Source organism: Schistocerca serialis, chromosome 3 (assembly GCF_023864345.2).
Source record: "Schistocerca serialis cubense isolate TAMUIC-IGC-003099 chromosome 3, iqSchSeri2.2, whole genome shotgun sequence".
Classification (NCBI taxonomy): domain Eukaryota; kingdom Metazoa; phylum Arthropoda; class Insecta; order Orthoptera; family Acrididae; genus Schistocerca; species Schistocerca serialis.
In genome coordinates, this window is record NC_064640.1 from 539,219,241 (window position 1) to 539,243,390 (window position 24,150).

Below are 24,150 nucleotides of genomic sequence, written 5' to 3' on the forward strand. Positions count from 1 at the left end.
CATTATTGAGTTGATTTCCATAATTGTATTTTGACCATTATTGTGTTTTGTTCTCTGTGTCTCTAAAAGTGATTTTATGTCATCCATTAATAGCTAGTATATTGATGGAGACGAGATAACTATAAAACAGGTATTAGTAACGCAATTAACTAACTAAAACAAATTGTAACAGTTTTAAAAGTTCTAATTCTCAGCTGCTTAAGTTGTGATACACATTCATTTAATGTTGCTTTATCATATGCAATGATATACTGTATATATACATATAGCAGGTTAATGTGCAATGTTTATTATTTGCAGGTTTTAGCTGAGCAAGATTCAAACTTCACAGAAGAGTTAGAGCAACAGGTTTCTGAAGACACTACTCAGATATGTTACCAGTGTTGTAGAGTAAGTTGTGTTCATGTTGAAAATAATGTATTTCTTGCTCAATCAATGTCATTTGTATTTTGTTTTTGTTATTATTTGCTTCACCGTTGATGGCATTATTGAAAATGTAACAGTGCACACACATGCTTTCCTATTTGTGAGGAAAAAAGTCCGTTAAGTTACACACAGACTGAAATGGCCCTCAACTTTATTGCATATGTTCATGAACAGTAGAAATGAAACACCTCTCTAGTTCTAGGTAGTGCACCTCATTCCTCCCCACTGGTACCAGTCATGCCATGGCATGGGCTGTCCAAGACATTGAAAGTGTGATGGAACCATCTTCTTGTGTGAGCACTCATGCCTCCCAAACAACTCAATACGATTAATTGGAGTTGGTTCCATTGCATGCACATACGCAGTTGATAATTGCTCAGATTTCCTCAGTAGGACCATCACCAGGTGACCTGGGTAGCCACTCAAGAAGGCTCAAGATTGTATAATATGATTTCAGAACATTCTGGCATAGTTCATGAAAGATGGGTGGTGCAATGTCTTGTTGAAGGTATGTGTCTCCTTCAAGGAGCAGTAGGAAAATCACTCCATTTAATCGCACAGTAGTATCCTGCCAGTCCGTAGTTCATGGTCTTGAAGTAGCGTTCTCGCTTCCCGTGCACAGGGTCCTATATTCGATTCCTGGCAGGGTCAGGGATTTTCCCTGCCTTGAGATGACTAGGTGTTGTTGTGTTGTCTTCACCATCATTATCATCCTTCATCCCCTTTACGGTCAGAGAAAGGCAATGGCAAACCACCTCCTCTAGGACCTTGCCTTGTCGGCGGTACGGGTCTCCTGCATCGTCCCCTGCACTCCTTAGAATATGGGACATCATCATCATCAGTATCCTGCCATCATTTCATCACTTATCACTTGAAAAACTAGCATTGAATTGCAGCAGAATACTTAGTACAAAAAACACTATGATTCTTAGTGCTGTAAGGATGTATAATGCAAAGTGTTCACTAAAAGTAATTGCTATAAGTAATTTGCATACTATTACAGTGATACAGCTGATGTAGATAACGGCTATGTGATTACCATGTAACTGCAATCCCAGTAATGTGGCAGAGTTGATATTATTTGATATTGTCTTGTTTGAAAATGTACATCTTACTTTATGTTGCAGATACGTGTATGTAAGCATCAGGTTACAGTCAATGGAGTTCTGAAAAAAATTTGTTCAGAGGAATGTGTTAAAGTTTTTCAAGGAAAAGGAGATAAAATGAATAAAGAAAGAACTCCAGAAATTGCCCATCGCCAGAGAAAATGCAGACAATGTCAGATTGCTGTTACGGGTAGTGAGAACAACTTGGCATGGGAAACAATGGATTTCTGTCAAGAAGAGTGCCTAGGTAGTATTAACATGGTTTTACCTTTCAATCAGCAGTCACAAATTACTGTATGTACCTCCTTGTCTGTGACTATATGTTCATATCGAAAATTTGTATTGAAAGTGTGTGGATTTAGTCATGAATTGCAAGCAAATGACAGCATTTATACGAGAGTGTAGTGTAGTTCTTCACATGTATAGAATTCTTCAACATGCTTGTCTGTATATGATGATGATTTGTGAGCACTTCATTTACAGGAGCTCAACCAATACTGCCTGAGGCGTGAGGAATTCAGAATTCATGACAGGGGTTTGTCGAGTACTGCCAGTTCGCACTCACCATAGGCTCTGGGCATGCTTTAATCACACCCCTGTGACACAATTGTTAAATGTTTTGACTATCAGATACTATGGTTTTTGGGTTAACTATCTGTATTAAGTGAGCATATCACTGTGTGCCTCAGTGCCAATTTGTCTCGGTGATATACTGTCAGTGAGACTGACTCTGCAGAAAGGTGTCCCTTAAAGTAGCATTTTAAGTGTTGTTCCCTTTTTGCTGTAGTTGTTAACTAGGATTAAAATTCTAATTAAAGGGACTCTGTAGTTGACAGTTTCATGATGGTCACCTAGCATCACATATGCAAGCTGTTAGTTGTAGTTGACAATACAGTGACTTGAAACATATAGTCCATTTGTAAATTCGTGAGTGCTCGAGCAAGTCCCCACTCTGCCTACCCACCTACATCTCAAGACACTTCTACAGGCTGTTACACAAATTTTTAGTGGTTCTTCCACAGTGCACACTTTAAATCTGCGGTGAGGCAGTGTGCAGATATGTCTGAGCAGCATTAGTTTTTAGGTATGGTACATCCATTAACATTTTATGGAATACAGAAGGTGAGTGCCTTGTTCCAAAATGCAATATTATAAATTAAATTGTATTAACATAGGAAGGGAAAACCTAAACCAGGATTCCTATAACTGCTGCAAATGTGTGACTGAATGCCTGTTCATCTGAATGCATGTTTGTTTACAATCTTCTCATAAGACTATGGATATATTCCAATAGGATTTTGAGCACAATTTAGTGTGATTGTTCTGTAAATTTTAAGGCATGCCCCTAAGTTGTGATTCAACTAAAAGATAAGAGTTTTCTTTGATGAGTTGCATTGAAATGCAGCAATTCTAACTATGAGTACACGAGGAGTGTTAAAACAGTAACTGGGAATTCGTAATTTCATGTATTGCGTTAGTCCAATTGACATGGCCCCTTTGTCAGTATGTTGGAAGACATCTGAAAAGTATCTGTACAATGTTAGGCATATCCAGTGTGTAGTTTATCATCAGCTGCCAAAAAGGCTACAGGTGTCTTAGTACTATTGGTGAGTGTTTATTTTATATAAAAATGGAGCAGAAAATTTCTATTAATTTTTTATACAAGAGTGGAATAAAATACATCACAGTTGTAGAAATGTTAAATATTGCTTTTGTTGAGTCTTCTCTGAGTAAAACAAGTGTAAGAGCATCAAAGAAGATTGTGGAGATGTTGAAGATGATGAGCACACATCAACCAATGAAATCTTGGAGAAAGTGAAAGAAATGACAATGAAAGATCACGGAATCACAGTCAGAGAAGTCGGTGGTTATGATGGCATATCAACTGGCCCATGCCATAAAATTGTTTTGGGTGCTTTGGGTAAACGTGTTCCAAAATTGTTGAATTTTTAACAAAAACAGTGGCAAATGCAAGTTGTTTGGGAGTCACTAGATGAAGTCAGCAATTATGTAGAACTACTGGAACATGTCATAATAGGTGACAAAACATGAGTTGATGCATATGACATTGGAACTAAGGCTCAGTTGTTTGTGGAAGCATGCTGGACAACCAAGACGGGAGGGGGGGGGGGGGGGGGAGAGAATCTCGACAACTGCAGTCAGATGTGAAGGCTGTGCTCACAGTGTTCTTCGATTTTAACAGTATTGTGTGCCATTGAGTTCTGGCCACAAGGTGAAGTGAACAATGAGGAGTACTGCTTACAAGTTCATTGTCATTTGAACAAGGCAATCTGTAGAATAATGTCCTGATTCATGTTTTTTGCACCACGATAATACACCCTCTCAGACTTCTCTGCGCGCTCATGATTTTTTTGCCAAAATCGGTGCCCTAGCCTACTTATTTGCTCCATGTCAAATTTTAATTTTCCCAAAAATAAAGAAAACTTTAAAGGGCAGTCTTTTACATGTGTAGATTAGAGCTATAACTACACTGAAGATCAGAATTCCAGAAGTGTTTTGGGAATTGGCTCAAGCCCTGACACAAGTGTGTAATATTTAATGGGGAATATTTTGAAGGTGGTAACATATATAATGGTAAGACAGATTTAGGAACCAAGTTATAAATTGTAAGACATTTCCTGGGGCAGATGTGGACTCTGACCACAATCTATTGGTTATGAACTGTAGATTAAAACTGAAGAAACTGCAAAAAGGTGGGAATTTAAGGAGATGGGACCTGGATAAACTGACTAAACCAGAGGTTGTACTGAGTTTCAGGGAGTGCATAAGGGAACGATTGACAGGATTGGGGGAAAGAAATGCAGAAGAAGAAGAATGGGTAGCTCTGAGGGATGAAGTAGTGAAGGCAGCAGAGGATCAAGTAGGTAAAAAGACGAGGGCTAGTAGAAATCCTTGGGTAACAGAAGAAATATTGAATTTAATTGATGAAAGGAGAAAATATAAAAATGCAGTAAATGAAGCAGGCAAAAAGGAATACAAACGTCTCAAAAATGAGATCGACAGGAAGTGTAAAATGGCTAAGCAGGGATGGCTAGAGGACAAATGTAAGGATGTAGAGGCTTACCTCACTAGGGGTAAGATAGATACTGCCTACAGGAAAATTAAAGAGACCTTTGGAGAAAAGAGAGCCACTTCTATGAATATAAAGAGCTCAGATGGAAACCCAGTTCTAAGCAAAGAAGGGAAAGCAGAAAGGTGGAAGGAGTATATAGAGGGTCTATACAAGGGCGATGTACTCGAGGACAATATTATGGAAATGGAAGAGGAAGTAGATGGAGATGAAATGGGAGATAGGATACTGCGTGAAGAGTTTGACAGAGCACTGAAAGACCTGAGACGAAACAAGGCCCCAGGAGTAGACAACATTCCATTGGAACTACTGACGGCCTTGGGAGAGCCAGTCCTGACAAAACTCTACCATCTGGTGAGCAAGATGTATGAGACAGGCGAAATACCCTGAGACTTCAAGAAGAATATAATAATTCCAATCCGAAAGAAAGCAGGTGTTGACAGATGTGAAAATTACCAAACTATCAGTTTAATAAGTCACAGCTGCAAAATACTAACGCGAATTCTTTACAGACGAATGGAAAAACTGGTAGAAGCCGACCTCGGGGAAGATCAGTTTGGATTCCGTAGAAATGTTGGAACACGTGAGGCAATACTGCCCCTACGACTTATCTTAGAAAATAGATTAAGGAAAGGCAAACCTACATTTCTGGCATTTGTAGACTAAGAGAAAGCTTTTGACAATGTTGACTGGAATATTCTCTTTCAAATTCTAAAGGTGGCAGGGGTAAAATACAGAGAGCGAAAAGGTATTTACAATTTGTACAGAAACCAGATGGCAGTTATAAGAGTCGAGGGGCATGAAAGGGAAGGAGCAGTTGGGGAAGGGAGTGAGACAGGATTGTAGCCTGTCCCCGATGTTATTCAATCTTATATTGAGCAAGCAGTAAAGGAAACAAAAGAAAAATTCAGAGTAGGTGTTAAAATCCACGGAGAAGAAATAAAAACGTTGAGGTTCGCTGATGACATTGTAATTCTGTCAGAGATAGCAAAGGACTTCGAAGAGCAGTTGAACGGAATGGACAGTGTCTTGAAAGGAGGATATAAGATGAACATCAACAAAAGCAAAATGAGGATAATGGAATGTAGTCGAATTAAATCAAGTGATGCTGAGGGTATTAGATTAGGAAATGAGACACTTATAGTAGTAAATGAGTTTTGTAATTTGGGGAGCAAAATAACTGATGATGGTCGAAGTAGAGAGGATATAAAATGTAGACTGGCAATGGCAAGGAAAGCGTTTCTGAAGAAGAGAAATTTGTTAACATCGGGTATAGATTTAAGTGTGAGGAAGTCGTTTCTGAAAGTATTTATATGGAGTGTAGCCATGTATGGAAGTGAAACATGGATGATAAATAGTTTGGACAAGAAGAGAATAGAAGCTTTCGAAATGTGGTGCTATAGAAGAATACTGAAGATTAGATGGGTAGATCACATAACTAACGAGGAGGTAATGAATAGAATTGGGGAGAAGAGGAGTTTGTGGCGCAACTTGACAAGAAGAAGGGACCGGTTGGTAGGACATGTTCTGAGGCATCAAGGGATCACAAATTTAGTACTGGGAGATGAGGAAGCTTGCACAGGATAGAGTAGCATGGAGAGCTGCATCAAACAAGTCTCAGGACTGAAGGCAACAACAACAAACAACATTGATGTAGACTAATAAATAAACCCTACATTAGATCTGTATTCATCACAATAATTCTATTTTTTCCACTAACATTGTCCATGATGCCACCAACACCATGACCCTGAAAAAATTTTCTGAATGTAATGCTATCGTCCGCCTATGATCATTGATATAAAATGATACACACACCCCAGCTGAGGTCATTTGTTGCAGTCATTTGTTCAGATGCCTCCTGTATCCTCCTCCAGCCCTCACCTTTCTTTTTTAAACCTTGAGCCCTGGGAATGTCGGGGAAACTGGTGTTTCACCGCTCGCCCTGCACAAGTTCTTGATGTTGGTACTTCTGTCGGCTGCAGCTGGCATCTGTTGTTGGGGCTGCTGCTGTTTTTATTGGCAGTTGTCCGTGCATAGGCTAGTGAAAGGATTGCACAATAAGGATGTGTGCTGGTAGTCACGTTTGTCTTGACTGTTTGCAGGAGTGTCTATGGTCGGCCAACCACTGTCACACAGTGATTTTAATTCATTTTGTCTGGTCTCTTTCTGAGTCTTTCTGGTCCTGTGTCGTCTCTTGTCATCTCCATTGTTTGTTTTTATTCTCTGTAGGTGTTTCTAGTTCGTTAAAAAAGGGACCGATGGCCCTAGTGGTGCGGTCCCTTCAATTCCACAAACCGACCAACCAACTGTTTGCAGGAGTGCTGGTTTAAGACATTCATTGGAGATCTCTTTCTACTAATCATTTCTGCTGTATCATGAAGATTAATCAGTTCTGCTGTATCATGAAGATGTGGGGCCCATGTTGCACAACTGGAAATAGACTTGTATAAATCGGTGTGAGTGGAGGACAGACTGAGTTGTCACAAAGCTACATGCGGGAAGAATTGAAAATGCCCTTATACATAAAAAGGGGTTTATCCACATACATCTTGGGTAGTGTGAGACAGAGAAGTGCCATAGTTTCAAGTAGGTGGCACCTGACTCAAATCATCAGTATCCCAGGGAGGTCCGTCAATTTGTTGGGTAGCAATTCCACTGTTAGTTGCAACATTTTTTCATCAACAAAATTGAACAGGAACGTACCCCAAGTCCTCCTTGTGTGTTAACCTCAATTCTAGGAGGACCAGTGGTAAGGGCATCTGTCCACATATCCTTAACACATATCAGTACCACCTTCAGAGTGTGGTGGAATTTTTCCACCATTCTGTTGCTGGAAGGGTGATGATGAGTTGTATTGATGTGATTGCACTTGCAGAGATGGAGTTCTTGGAATAATGCTGCCTCAAACTGTCTGCCCCTGTCTGTTGAAATAGTTAGCAGCACTCTGAAACGTGCTATCCATCCAGTGATTACTGTCTTTGGCACTGTTGCAGCAGTGATGTCTGGAACCGGAAATGCTTCAAGCCATCTCATAAAACAATCGACTGAAGTAACTAAATAGCAGTAACTGTTTGAGTGAAGTAGTGGCTCTACCATATCCACATGGATAATCATGCTGAGGGAGTGATGATGTTTCCTTTGGGACAGGTGATGGGTCTTTCCACCTTCCATTGTTGACATCTGTCACACTGTTGCGTCCACTCATTGCTGTCTTTATTCACCCTAGGCCACACTACCTTCCTCATCAACAATGGCACTGTAGCTATCACTCCCAGGGGTGAAAGGCTATGGAATGCTTCAAAAATTGCTTGGCAGAAATTTCTGGCAATGAACACATGTTGTATACAACGTCACACCATAATGTAAATCTCCTACTGACTTTTTTACGTGCTTGAGTGTCAGACTAGATAGTCCATTCGCTCATTATTCATGTAATTCTTGGTCATGAGTTTGTGCTTGGGCTATGTGGTTCCTGTTTACTGCTTTTACATTCACACAGCACAGTGATAAGCAATTGGCTACAGTGTTCTTGTGACTGCTAATGTGGCAGACATCCTTGGTGAACTGTGTAATTAAATCATCATCTGAGGAGTCTCGGTGAACCTTTTTGAGTTCCCTTGCTGCAGAGCAATGTTGTTGGTGCATGGTCCATGTAAATAGTAAAAGTACTGCCTTCAGTTGAATCTCTGAAGTGACCAACAGCTGCATGTGTAGCAAGAAGTTTCCTGTCAGTAGCACACCTAATGTTTTGTGCGGATATGAGCACAGAGCAACAGAGGGAAAAAGAGAGAGAGGCTGCTAAGAGGTGTTAGCAAGTTGCTGAAGTGCCGTCCCCACATCTGTCAGGCTGGAGTCGAAAATAATGGCTGGTGGCCCATTAATCTGAGGGTGTGGGAGCAGTACTGCCCTCGCAATGTACTCCTTTACTCTGTCGAGCACCGCCATCAGCTTGTCACTCCAAGGAACCTTTTTTGCACCAGCTGTGTGTTTGCCCTTGAGTAGTTTTGTCAATGGTTCCATCAGCATCGTTGCCTGGGGAAGGTGTCGATGGTAATAATTAAGCATTCTAAGAAACAACTTTCAGTTGTTGAATGTTGCAGGGAGTGGAACCTGTTGTATGGCTAAAACATGCTCCATCAATGGAGTTAGCCCATCTGCTGATACTTCCGAGCTAAGAAACTTTACTTTGTTCTGACCACCATTGTCTAGTTACAAGAAAACGTGCTGTAAATGAGACTAGTGTTTGTCCTAAGGTGGAGAAAATAAGTATGTTATCCATGTGGCAAAATAAAATTTACGGCCTGCATAACACTTGTTGAAAAAACTGCTGCCATGTTTAAGCAGCAGTTTCCAACCCGAAGGGCATGGTGACTGCCATTTTGTCAGTGTCTGACGAAGCCACAGGAATATGCAGCTATGTCCACGTGCAATTGATTACATTGGAAAAAATGCACAGTTCCCACTGAGTTGTTCGCATCCATAATATATGGAATAGACTATCTATCTGGGATAGTTTTGGAATTTAACACTTGATCGTCTCTGGACAGCCTCCATGTGCTGTCTCATTTCTTGACCATATGTAGAGACAATTACCCCATTAACTATGTGACAGCCTTTTCACACCCTTGTTCATTTGCCTCCCCATGTTTTGCCTAGCCACCACAAATTTTTTGGGAGTGAGATGATGTGGTTTGGCCACTACTGGCTGCCCTGGCATAGTGCAAATGAAGTGTTACGTGTTGTATTGAGCTTTCGCCTGTGCCTTTGCTCGTGATAGGGTACCAGGAAATTCTTGTAGTATGCTGTGCCATTCATTGTGTTCACCCACTGCCACAGCTCTTGCATTCTGCAGTAATCCTCTCTGTAATGTCCACCAGAATTGGTTTGATGACCTCGGCTATCAATAAATTCCATGTCATGTGCTCTTGAAAGCCAAGATCAGACAGTAATGATGTGCTTCCATATGCTTCGAAGTTATGCTGCGCTGTCACCTGCATGGCCACACTGTGAACTGTTTCTGCAAACTTTTCCATTGCGATAGCATGTACCTTGCTCATGAGGCTTGATCCAGGGCTGCTGCACTCACATTTTTCGATATGATCAGTCTGGGGCCCCCAGCCAAAATAATACCATCCATAGCATGGTTTGGTTTGAAATCCATGCTTGCTGCCATTGCTTCTGCTCTTTCTGCCAGCACCTGCAAAGGTACGTTTTTGTCCATGGCCAAAATGATTCTCACATTTTTGGGGAGTCCTTTAAGACACAGCATGTGTAGTGAAAGCTTTTAATTGGTATTAAATCTTGACCTGCTAGAGAGCAAAGTTCACATAGAGGTTGATATGGTAATGTGTTGCCTAAACAGTCATCCATCATTAACCTCTGCAGCCTGAGCTACATAGAGTGGCAGTGTCTTGTGAGACAATATTTTTAATTCCCTGTTGCTGTGAGAACACAAAACCTCTTTGGAGAGAATAATTTGCTATTCGTTTATGTGTACGACAACACAATGGCACTGCACGGTATCATCATCAAAAATGTGTTCTGCATGTAATAATTAAAGTTATTGTCTGGACATCCAGAATGCTGGTAATTTCACATGTTGTTGTTGTTGTTGTTGTTGTTGTTGTTGGGGGTCAGTACTTGTATCAGCGTTGAAGTGGGGAGGCAGCCCGTTGGAGTCATCCTCCCGTTGTCTGGTAACATCTGACATTTCTTATTGTAATTTGGGTCACCAATGCAGGAATGCTGAGCGTAATGGCGAGCTTGATGTAAACTCCATGGATAGCATTGCACACCTGTATTACAGTCACAGTTAAAAAAGCACAAAAATCAGAATGTTAATGGAAAAAGGCACTAAATTCCCAGAGAACATCAAAGATAAAAAGTATAAAAGAGATGTTGCACTTCCCAGTTGAAGTCAATTGCTACAGTCAAGTGTTCAGTCTCCACAAGAACTTTCTTGGTCTCTTAATTTTCTTACTTGTGTGAAGTATTTGCATCACTAGTCAATTACCCAATTTCTCTTTAACAGAATCTTACAGATATCGTCCAGACAAATCCCATGTCACACATTGCCACGTGTAAAACACCTTTCTGCTAAAGAAAATGGATGTTTTATTTTACAGCAGTAAGTAATTTATGTGATGTCCACCACTAGTTTTTGATGTATCTAAAATTCTGCCATGATTTGTTGAATTGACAATTTTATAAATCTGTCTGTAATGAAGTGTTTCCTCTCAAAATTTTAGCACTCTTTCATACTGATGCAGTAAGCCATGTGGCTTATTTTTTAATTTATTTCTAATGCATCCTATTGTGGCAAGGCTGACTTTTGTATACTGCATGCCCTATGATTTGGAGTGGCAACATAAGCTAAGAGTTCTCTTGGTGTTGAATCTTTAATACAAGCTGTAGTGATGTTAGAGATGACTGAATACTCTTTACTCTGCAAACATATCTTCTTCATGCTATGGAGATTTTCTTCCAGTGTAGTATGCTTATCCATCACTTTGGAATAACTGACAAGGGGCAGCCCCGATGCTTGGATCATATTTGTACTTCAAACTTTGTGCATATTTAGTAGTCTACTAAGACACCATAATGTGCAACTTCAAGAAAATTTCAAGGGAAGTTTTACGTATCAAATATGTACCTGTACATTGTGGCTGTCAGCTCGAGTGGTGATGGTCAAGTGGTTAGCATTCAAGCTCCTTAATCACTAGTTTTCTGGTTTGAGTCCTATCCAGCACTTTTTTAATGCATATTTTTTTCAACACTGTAATACTGTTTCGTATATGTGACATTTGAAAGGTAATATAATGAAAAAACACCTGTATGTGAATGAATATTTATTGAATGTGCAGTCTTATTTGACTGCTTACTAATTGTTATTATTTCAATAAATATTACATTTATAACTATCGACAAGTAAATGACAAAACATGTAAAGATCTCCTGAAAATATATGCCTGTCGTCATTTTCAAATAAAGTCCATTTCCTGAAGAAGACTATCATAGTGCATGAATGCATCTTTCAACTGACAAGTTGAAGAATTGGGAGTCACCTCGATTTTTGAAGTAAAAATGTAAATTACACATACACTATTTGTTCTGGAAAGTGCGTCGTAAGATTGGCTCTGAGCACTAAGGGACTCAACTTCTCAGGTCATTAGTCCCCTAGAACTTAGAACTAGTTAAACCTAACTAACCTAAGGACATCACACACATCCCTGCCCGAGGCAGGATTCGAACCTGCGACCGTAGCGGTCTCGCGGTTCCAGACTGCAGCGTCTAGAACCGCACGGCCACTTCGGCCGGCTGCATCGTACTATTATTTTTTTTTGTACAGCTCCCTTATATTCTGGCATATTGTAACTCACTGTATTATTGAATGAAGTTATTTTACACCCTCATTTATCAATGTTTAACTTAAGCTTTCCAAGCATGTCCCTCATCATTGAAATCTGCATTTGCTCGCGTATCATGTCATTTCTGGAAACCCAGAATCTACTATGTAGGAATCAACATGGATTCCGGAAACAGCGATCGTGTGAGACCCAACTCGCCTTATTTGTTCATGAGACCCAGAAAATATTAGATACAGGCTCCCAGGTAGATGCTATTTTTCTTGACTTCCGGAAGGCGTTCGATACAGTTCCGCACTGTCGCCTGATAAGCAAAGTAAGAGCCTACGGAATATCAGACCAGCTGTGTGGCTGGATTGAGGAGTTTTTGGCAAACAGAACACAGCATGTTGTTATCAATGGAGAGACGTCTACAGACGTTAAAGTAACCTCTGGCGTGCCACAGGGGAGTGTTATGGGACCATTGCTTTTCACAATATATATAAATGACTTAGTAGATAGTGTCGGAAGTTCCATGCGGCTTTTCGCGGATGATGCTGTAGTATACAGAGAAGTTGCTGCATTAGAAAATTGTAGCGAAATACAGGAAGATCTGCAGCGGATAGGCACTTGGTGCAGGGAGTGGCAACTGACCCTTAACATAGACAAATGTAATGTATTGCGAATACATAGAAAGAAGGATCCTTTATTGTATGATTATATGATAGCGGAACAAACACTGGTAGCAGTTACTTCTGTAAAATATCTGGGAGTATGCGTACGGAACGATTTGAAGTGGAATGATCATATAAAACTAATTGTTGGTAAGGCGGGTACCAGGTTGAGATTCATTGGGAGAGTGCTTAGAAAATGTAGTCCATCAACAAAGGAAGTGGCTTACAAAACACTCGTTCGACCTATACTTGAGTATTGCTCATCAGTGTGGGATCCGTACCAGGTCGGGTTGACGGAGGAGATAGAGAAGATCCAAAGAAGAGCGGCGCGTTTCGTCACCGGGTTATTTGGTAACCGTGATAGCGTTACGGAGATGTTTAATAAACTGAAGTGGCAGACTCTGCAAGAGAGGCGCTCTGCATCGCGGTGTAGCTTGCTCGCCAGGTTTCGAGAGGGTGCGTTTCTGGATGAGGTATCGAATATATTGCTTCCCCCTACTTATACTTCCCGAGGAGATCACGAATGTAAAATTAGAGAGATTAGAGCGCGCACGGAGGCTTTCAGACAGTCGTTCTTCCCGCGAACCATACGCGACTGGAACAGGAAAGGGAGGTAATGACAGTGGCACGTAAAGTGCCCTCCGCCACACACCGTTGGGTGGCTTGCGGAGTATCAATGTAGATGTAGATGTAGATGTACAGGTTGAAACATCCAGGTCCAAAGCAGTTCCGGGTATCGTAACCCGCTGGAGGTATTAGGGATTTTGCAATTCACAACATTCTTAAATTTTCAGGGAAAGTTTGTGTGTTTGGTCATTTATTTGTCAATAATAATAAAAAGTGCTTTAATAATTAAAATTAGTAAACAGCAAAATATCATTGGAAATTCAATAAAGCTTCATGCAGATAAATGTGTTTTTTCATTACGTTACCTACCAAATGTCATATGTATGAAATAATATAACCAGTGTTGAAAAACATGTGCATTTAGAAAACAAAAGGAAACAAGAGAGATTTGATCCAGCGACCTAGAGATCATGGAGTTTGAACGCTAACCACTTGATCACCCCCAGTCTTGTGCTTACAGTTGTTACGCTCTGGTACATACACGACATTTAAAAGTTCTCTCACAACTTTCTTGAAATTTTCTAAGTTGTACACCTTACTACTTGCACATTATGTTGTCCTAATGGACTACTAAAAGTATATGAAGTCTGATGTAAATACGTGATCCAGACAATGTGGCCTCCCTTTATATCATTAAATATACAAACTGAACCAAAATCACATGAACAAAATCAATTTAAATCCCCACATTCTGCACTATACTGTTGGACAGGAAACAGGCAACTTACTTTGGATATTTCTGTATGGCAGGTCCAGGTAAGGCCACTTCACCCACCAAGATTGCTGCTTACTGATGAATTTACAGACAAGCTGTATCATTAATTCTAATTATATAGTGCACATTTTTAACCGACCCATGGTTCTGAATTTTAGAAGTCGTTATAGTAAATTGTGGTTAAAATGGGAACTAACTCAGCTGCAAATCCTGTATATAATCTCACAGGAATCAATCGGGCATTGGAGCCTTATTTGCTTTTTACAGTTTCAATGGTATGTCAATGCCGTTAATGTTAATCTCTATGTTACTCATCTTGCAGTGCTGCAAGGAGTAAACTGGGTCAGTAGATCTGCACATACCTTAGTAAAGGAAGATTTGAAAATGGAATTCAGCATTTCTGCTTTTAATTTGCTATCCATAATTTAAGTTCCTGTGTTATAAGTGAGTGTCTTGTTTGAGGGTCTCTACTTATTGTTTGGAGTAAATGTTGATTCTGAATATTGTATTCTGTAGTTTGCTTTATTTTTTGTACAATGTGGGGCTATCTATTTGTTTTATAGCATTTGTGGGTTGTGTTACTAATAAGGTACTCATACACACTAATAAAGTTCTAAAATGTGTGCCTACATGACACATGCCCTATCAAATTTCTACTCTCACTGCTCATCTTAACCTGATGCAGTCCATGCAGGCAAAAAGTAGTGAGAATGATTTCTAGAAATCACCATTGCTTATATTAAGCACTGAATTGTATCATGCTTCAAATGTAGTGAAAATGTTCTTATGATGTTCATTCACAACTCACTGACTTTTACACGGTTTCACAACTCCACTCTAGTTACCCATTGCTTTCAGTTTAACCATCGGACAGGCATGCCGTTTTTCATAACACTGGTATGCACATGGTGCACTTTGTACACATGTAAAGAACAGCTGTCTTTGTTACCAAGGTAAACATGTATGAACAAAATTACAATTTAATCTTAGTTCAATTAAATAATGATAAAATAAACTAACATTATATGACCTAAATAACTGTTTAATTAAACAGTAGGAGAATAAACCTTTCATTGTATCACTCTGTTGTTGCATCCAAGTGTTACCCCATAGTAATGACCCACTTCAAGCATTACACAGCACACTTGCATCAGATCCCAGCCAACCACTTATTTGATTACTTATTATCTTGTAGATAACTGGCTCATTGTAGGATTTTCTTGCTAGCTCGGTAACTGGTTCATTTTCTTGCACAGATCATAATTTTTTTTTGTCGCGTAACTTGCTGTTTGTTTATATTACTGCTGCTCAGTTGGATGTATGACATCACAACTTACTACTGTGTTAGCTAAAGGAATAATGAAGGAATAGGTATGGGCTCACAATTCCAAAACAACAACAGTATGGTACCAAACAATATTATTTGTGATTGGCGCACTGTACACACAGGCATGACCACTTGAGGGTTAAGTACAGCTGCCATAAAATATATTCTGTTTTCTCATTCCATACAAATACACACGTAAATTAGCTGCTTTGGTGCAAGATTGTACACATCACACTCGCCTGTAACCTGCTCACCAGGCACACTCGGGCCAGACCGCCTCATTTCCATGCACTTAAATGGCAGGCATTGACATCACACTTATCTCAGATGATGGAGAATCCCCTTGTCAACTGTGGGCTCCAGTTTGCAGAGATGTTTAAGGGCAAAATCCAGTGTGTGGTAACTCATCTGTACCTGGTCATACGAAAACACTGCCAATGACATCAAACGTATCTTACAGGTCTTAAAGTAATCACAGAAGGCTTCATGCATTACCCTCAGAACAACCAAACTAGTTTTATTCAGTGTCTCTCTACCTATGGCACTCGGCTCTCTTTTACATCAATTTTTTTGTCACGTATCTTGCTGTTTGTTTATATTACTGCTGCTCAGTTGGATGTATGACATCACAACTTACTACTGTGTTAGCTAAAGGAATAATGATGGAATAGGTATGGGCTCACAATTGTAAAACAACAATTTCAGATGATTGCTCACAGGGATTGTGTACCATGGAGGGTTCCTCCCATCATGAACTGTTCTGGTAACTAAATGCCTACTTAGTGCATGGTCAGCTATATATATATATATTTTTTTTTTTTTTTTTTTTTTTTTTTAATTTGAGCCACAGCTTTTCTACATGCTCATGCCCAGAGGTAAAAGTTTTGAGTTCCTCTTAGACGTGTGACATGGCTGCCTCTTCATCTGCAAGGGACAGTCAAAGGAAAATGAAACAGATGGAAGAAAAATAAGTGAACTGCTTATTTCAAAAGTAATCGCCACTGTAAGAAAAGATGGTCAGTGCCTTCATGTAAAAAATGTATGTGCGAGTGTACCAAGGCATGCACCATTACATCTGAAGCAAATCGATGGCCATGAATGTTTTCTTCAAGGCTCCAAAAATATGGAAATTGCAAGGGGAGAGATCAGGGTTGTGTAGAAGATGTGTAAGTGATTCCTAGTGAAATTTCTGCAGTCTAAATGAAACAACCTTGTCAACATGCAGGTGGGCATATAGTTTACAGGTTGTTTCTAGTATACTGCAGAAGTTATGCTGGAAGGTTCTTACACATCCTCCTTACACTTCCCATCCCTCCCAATGCGTTTTCCATATTTTTGGAGCAGTGGAGAAAGACATTCATGGCCGTCAATTTGCTTTTGTTTAAGAGATTCATGCTTGGGAACAATCTCGCTTCTGTGGGCAACCACAAACCTGTTTATTTGAAAGCACTGACTGTCTTGTCTTAAAGTGGGATACATGTATTAACAGTTACGGCAATTAATTTTGAAATAATAAACTGTTCACCTACTTTTTTCCATCCATCACATTTTCGTTTGACTATCCTTTATAATTTTCTAATCATCTAAGCCTTTCTACTTGTTTTACCTGCCTTTTGTGGATTAGCACTTGTTGTTACAACTGCGTCATCATCACTGATGACTTGTGGTCACTGATATCAATTTTGTTACGAACACCCTCAAATAGTTTAGACCTATTTGTTGTCATAAGGTATAACATATTTCCATCATGAGTGGGTTGCCAAACAAAGTAGAGCACACAAGCTGCAAAATCAAGTTGTCTTGTTTTTAAAGTAATATCATATGTCAACGCTGACACTCACATGCTTAATGAAATGCAGTAGTGCCTTTCTCATAAATCAATGATTATGTAAGATGTGTTTCATCATCTGTTTCTTTCTTATGTATTAAAAGTGAATGGACCACTTAAGATTGTGCCACAGCCTTATTTTACTTTCTTTACCTTTTTTAGAGTTTACTTTGTTTCCAGTCCTCCTCCATGTGTTTGCTGGCCTGATTTTGTTGTTATTATATTGAAGTTAATGCACTTAACGTTAGGTCTTCTTTCAACTGGAAACCCTTTCAAATTTTTCAGTCCCAGATTTTCTTCTTCCTAGCATGTGAAACTCCATGAGGGTCATATTTTCTAAATCATTCCTAAATTCCATGATCCATGTTCTTGCTTATTTTTCTTCCAGAGATAGCTGAATACCTATTCTGTTAATCTACACTGTCTTCTGTGAGACTGCATGAGGTGCTAAGGACAGTATATAAACTGGGCAGAGACAAATGTTGAATCATTGTGGCAACAATACTGACCACAAATTTGGAATTCCATTGACACAAGGGACTTAGATGGAAAGCAGGCAGTTATCATATGATGACAGGGAAGAAGTATCTGGTAAATGGTGAAGGTGATAGGTTATGCACATACATCTATGGGAAGTGTTCAAAGGATGGTGATGCCGTGAGTAGGCAACAAGCTGTTGGATATTCATGACTCGCCCCAGAACGTGGACATCAGAGGATTTCCACCCTTTAAAACAGGATAGGCTGATGTGATGGCAGAGTATAATGCTGGTACAGGCACAAGTGTTATAGACCACAGCATTCAGCTTATGTTGTTGAATGTAGGTTTCCACAGCAGAAGACCTCTTTGTGTTCCCATGTTCACCCAGTGACATCATCATATAAGATTACAGAGCACACAAAATCATAAAAATTTGGAAACATCTGGATGCATCCTATAAATCACATTTCTTGTTACACCAGGTCAATGGACATGTTTGGATATTCTGCCATCCAGGCTGGTACTTACCCAAAACATGCATTGCACTACTGACTCAGGCCAGCAGGGGCTGTATTATGCCGTGATGGACTTTCACTTGGGCTTCTTTGGCAGTAATTTAAGGCATTTTGGAAATGTTGACTACATGAACAGAAGACTTGATAACAGCAGAAATACTTGAATTGGGTGAAGGAGTTAGCGATTCTTGATAACTTTCATCAAATATACTGACAGAGTCTGGGAAACTGGGAAAATTCCAGAAGAATGGAAAACATCACTCCAAAAGTAAAGGGACAACAAAGACAGCTCCTGCATATTTTTAAAATACAGCAGGAGGAAACCAGGGCAAACAATCAGACAATTGCCAAAAATGGGTTAGAGAAGGCTGTTACTGTGTTGAACACATTTCCTATTTTCAATCAGTAATTTACCCTGGAATGGTGAGCAACAAGAAAATTAAGACTTCTAAAATGTATTCAATTCGGGAACAGAGATCCCTCAGACAGAACCATAAGCAAATTTGTAATCAAAACCAAGATGCTGAATATCGTCAAAGAGAACTTAACAAATATAACCTCCAGGGTGAAATTGTGAATAAATCTCTCATCCATTCTACATTAAGACAAGGGTAATGTAAATCTACCGTTTCCTACATAAGATGGTGAGAATATGGAATTGAACTGGTGGGGCACGAAATAAACCCAATCTGCGTAAGAAGAAAGTCATGATGAATTGAAGTCAACAGCCTGACATTTCCTGATAATTTTTTGGTGCTATCAGAATAACAAGAAGAAGCAATCATCTTGGAAACAAAAGATATAAGAAGAATCAAAATTGCAGTTCGGACCGAGAGCAAATGGATACTGTAAATTAAGAGAGACCTCTACCAGAATTTGGAAAACATGTCAGGGGCTGCAAAGGAAAAGGAGGTTGATGTTTCTTGGTCACCTATACACTGACAAACCCAAATAGTATGGCCACCTGCTTAACAGTGTGTTGGTCCACTTAGGCAACACAACACAGAAGTGATGCTGAGTAACATGGATTTGACAAGTCCTTGCGGTCTTATGGAGGCATATGATACCAGATGTCTACATAGAGGTTATACAAGAACTGTGAATTGTGGGCTGGTGGTTTGTGAGAGAGGAGCTGGTGCCCAATAGCATCCCATATGTGTTCCAAGAGCTCAAATGAGACAAATCTGGGGGCCGAGACATCAACTTGTTCACTGTCATGTTCCTCATCACTGTGGTTATATTAGCTTCGTGACATGGATAGAAAAATCCACTGCCATTAGGGAAGACAACAAGCATGAAGGGATGCAGGAAGTCTGCAATAATTTTCATGTAGTCAACATTTCCACATTGCCTTAAATTACTGCCAAAGAGCCCATGGAAGCCCAAGTGAAAGTCCACCACAGCATAATACTGCCGCTACTGGCCTGTGTCGGTGGTGCAATGCATGTTTTGGGTAGGTATCATTGTGGATGGCAGCATATTCAAATATGTCTGTTGACCTGGAGTAACAATAAATGTGTTTTATAGGATGCATCCAGGTGTTTCCAAATTTTTATGATTTTGTGCGCCCTGTAATCTTATATGATGATGTCACTGGGTGAACATGGGAACGCAAAGAGGTGTTCAGCTGTGGAAACCTACGTTCAACAACATAAGCTGAATGCTGTGGTCTGTAACACTTGTGCCTGTACCGGCATTATACTCTGCCATCACATCAGCCTATCCTGTTTTAAAGGGTGGAAATCCTCTGACGTCCACGTTCTGGGGCGAGTCATGAATATCCAACAGCTTGTCACCTACTCATGGCATCGCCATCCTTTGAACACTTCCCATAGATGTATGTGCATAACCTATCACCTTCACCATTTACCAGATACTTCTTCCCCGTCATCATATGATAACTGCCTGCTTTCCATCAAAGTCACTTGTGTCAATGGAATTCCAAATTTGTGGTCAGTATTGTTGCCACAATGATTCAACATTTGTCTCTGCCCAGTTTATATACTGTCCTTACCACCTCATGCAGTCTCAAAGAAGATAGTGTAGATTAACAGAACAGGTATTCAGTTATCTCTGGAAGAAAAATAAGCAAGAACATGGATTATGGAATTTAGGAATGATTTAGAAAATATGACCCTCATGGAGTTTCACATGTTAAGAAGAAGAAAATCTGGGACTGAAAAATTTGAAAGGGTTTCCAGTTGAGAGAAGACCTAACATAAGTGCATTAACTATAATATAATAACAACAAAATCAGGCCAGCAAATACATGGAGGAGGACTGGAAACGAAGTAAACTCTAAAAAGGTAAAGAAAGTAAAATAAGGCTGTGGCATGATCGTAAGTGGTCCATTCACTTGTAACATATTAGAAAGTAACTGATGATGAAACACATCTTACATAATCATTGATCTATGAGAAAGGCACTACTGCATTTCATTAAGGATATGAGTGTCAGCGTTGACATATGACATACTACTTTAAACACAGGACAACTAGATTTTGCAGCTTGTGTTCTATAGTTGGTTTGGCAGCCCACTCATGATGGAAATATATTAGAGCTTATAACAACAAATAGATATAAATTGTTTGAGGGTGTCTGTAAGAAAATTGGTATCAGTGACCACGAGTTACCAGTGACGAAGAGGCAGTTGTAACAACAATAAATGCTACCTGCCTTTCGTGGATTATGGTACCTATTTTCATTACCCTCAGAAGTATTTAAACACTCACCAATTTACTGTGGTGAATATATTTCAAGCAATACATAGGGCAAGTCCCAATGCTGACCAGCTTGTAATTACAAGGTGATTCTGGATTAATATTTACAGAAATAAAGAAACTTAACCTGAATTCCCATTCAATGGCATCCACTCATGAGGATTTGAAGTAGATATGGCCGTTTGTCGGAAAATGAGCTTTCATGTCACCATGACTGGGTCTGTCATCAGACCCTGTACTGGTTTATGGTGTGACAGTTCAGACTATGATGAGCAAGATGTGTGGTAACTTGCTCATGGCTAGATCATGGTACTCAAGGTCAGGGACAGTTGTCTCCAAAGTCATGCAGGTGTTGGGCTTTTCACATGGTACCATGTACTGTGAGTTTGGGCAGTCACTAATGATGATACTGTCAATTGCACACAAACTGTACTCTTGATTCCATCTTCAATCTAGGCAAAAATTGCCTCTACCAAAATAAATTCTGTCAACAGCTATAAATTAATGGCGAGTCGCCATCATCTATTGCGGATTGTAACTGCAATGAAAGAGACTACAGTGCAGTATATCTCTCACTATTTCAGTTCTGGACAGTGATCATCGAGCAGCCGTACCATTTAGTGCCACTGTGTTGCTGTGTAATACAGAAAACACCACATGCATGTGTATCTCTGCTCAGCACATATCAAATGATATACAGATTGCTATGGGTAGAAGACCACAACCATTGGCCAACAGAGCCATGGAAAGAAATAACGTTAACTGACAAGGTCCAGTACACATCGGTACATGCCAAAGGCAGAGTGTGAACATTTCAAAATACACTTGGCAACACAACTCTTTTCTGGCAGGTAAATGGGCATTCTCACAAGAGGTATGTTTAAATGTAGTGATGTTGCCATTACTTCAACCTGCGAAAGACATGGTAATACCCTCTCCAGTCACGTCCTCAGTTTATTTTGTCTACAGCACTTCATAGGTAGTACATACCAACAGCATTCGATTATGCTCCACTTAAAAGTTTGGACAATTTCATCATTAGTTAAATTTTGTATCATTAAATTTAAATAGCTGTACCTATAGGCCCTCCATCCCCCCCCCCCCTTTTGTTTACTAACAATGTCCATATATTACATTCATAAGAAACTGTATTTATTCACCAGTAGTGACAGAAACAGTAAAATATTTAAAGAATCAATAGCAGAATGAATAAAGAAAACTCTGAGATAATACATTCTAAGCTTCCCAAACTGTCCCTCCCATTCACTATCCCCCCTTTCCACCTGACGCAACCCATCAGTCACTCTGAGCACTGGTACAGTGTAATCGGCCAGTGAGTTATTACCTTCGCTTCCTTCATCTATACTGCTATACAAAAATTTCTTGACTTATTTACTTCAAATCTGTACACGATTCTCTAATAAATGTTCAGACAGACATAAACTATATTTTTTAAATCTACACAGGGTGGTCAGTGATGTTGCATGATACACTGTGCTGACAAATAGTCATTAAGAAAAAAATTCTAATTAACATTGAAGTTAGCCAATCAGGTAGTTGTACATGCAAATTCAATAGCCCCTCCAGAGATGGTGTTGCCAGATATGTTCTTCTTTCGGTTTCCTAGCTCTGAAGGAGAGAATGGTGAATGAAGTGGACATGGGACAGTAGTAAGGATTTGACCTGAGCCAGAGATTGGGCAATGTCGTGCGCCATTGTCTACGCTATGATAGCAAATGACACTAATTTATCTGGTGGGCCACTTGAATTTGTGCATGCAGTCGCGTGATTGGCTAACTTCAATGCTGTTTATCTCAGAAATGGTGCAAAGTATCAGATGTTTTTCTTAACAATGACTTGTCAGCACAACCTACTCTGCAACATCCTTACAAGCTTTTCAGAGTGCTTGTAACCAGCCTGTATTATATACGTAGAGCATGTCTCCTAAGAGTAGTCCGGCACATTTTCTCTGGTGTTTCAGCAGATATTTGCTATTTCATTTTTGTATTGTGTAGCTCTAGTCATTCCTAAGAGATGTAACCTCCATTTTTGATGAAAAATGTCAGTTTGTTTCCCATTTCAAACAAAAGGATTTTTAAAGCAGAATTTTGTGTGCCCATTTGATAGAGTGGTCCCAGATTAGTCCAGTATTCATTTTATCAATATCTATTAATAGAGACAATACAACTTGAATAATGACCAGCACTCCAGCAGCGACAGCACTGGCCTGACCTGTGCTGACTGCTACTGACGAGCATGCAGCGCTGCTGAGTTGCTGCTGTATTTTAATACATATCGATAAAACAAATCGTTGGTTAGACTAACTTGGGAGTGCTCTATAGAATGGGCACACACAATTCTGGTTTACAAATCATTATGTTAGTAACGGGAAGCAGGCTGATGCTTTCTGATGTCACTGCACATCACATGGAAGGTGTGATGAGCATTAATTGTTTGGTCTGCTTACAGCTGCACAATGCAGTGCACGCATATTGATTCTCAGGAGACACACCTGGTAACATTGTTAGAAAAATCTCAAAAAGTTCTTGATCAATTTACTTCAAAGCTTTACATGAAAATATAATAAAAACTCAGACAGACATACACTATGTATGTTTTTAAACAACAGTTTATAGGTTTTCTGTCAAAACTGATTGTGAGAAGGAAAATGCTGTAGTCTGCTGTGCTGTATAAATGTGTGGTTTTGTTTTCTTTCTCACAGTTAGTTTTAACTTCAGTAGTAGGGCATTTAAACCATTAGTTAAATTGTTTCTCCCACATATTTTCTTTGTCATTGCATTTGTGTGTGTGTGTGTGTGTGTGTGTGTGTGTGTGTGTGTGTGTGTGTGTGTGTGTGTGTGTTTTAAACAAAACTTGTATAAATCACAATATGCTGTTTTCATCATCACAGTCATTTTTCACAGAAAACAGGAAATTTTATTTATGGCTTATTGGCTTACGATTAGAATACTACTGTCAAATTTGAATTTACAAGAACAGTAAAGAAATCTTAAGGTCAGAGAGAGGCAAGAAGAGGGGATAGACAGGGGGGGAGGGGTTTGAGATAGACAGGGAGAGGGGAGGAGAAAGAGATCAGGATATATATGTAGTTCCCATACTTATTTAGCAATTACAAAGCATTGCCGGGTATGCTAGTTATTATATTCAACGAAGAATTTTCTGTTACCATATTAGTAACTTTGGAAAAAAGTTGCTTAGAAATGTAGCATAATGATTATGATATTGGCAGGAACATGGTTACTGCTAACTATCCGCTAAAATTATTCACTCTTCA

At 39.6% G+C, this 24,150-nt stretch overlaps 1 protein-coding gene across 1 annotated transcript in view; it reads left to right on the forward strand.

The window, feature by feature from the left end:
- Positions 1 to 24,150, forward strand: part of LOC126470412 (zinc finger MYM-type protein 2-like) — a 444,979-nt gene that overhangs the window by 275,325 nt on the left and 145,504 nt on the right. Inside the window, exons 5-6 of the mRNA XM_050098266.1 lie at positions 301 to 390; positions 1,554 to 1,779. Coding sequence (XP_049954223.1) covers positions 301 to 390; positions 1,554 to 1,779 — 316 coding nt within the window. The remainder of the gene's footprint in view (positions 1 to 300; positions 391 to 1,553; positions 1,780 to 24,150) is intronic.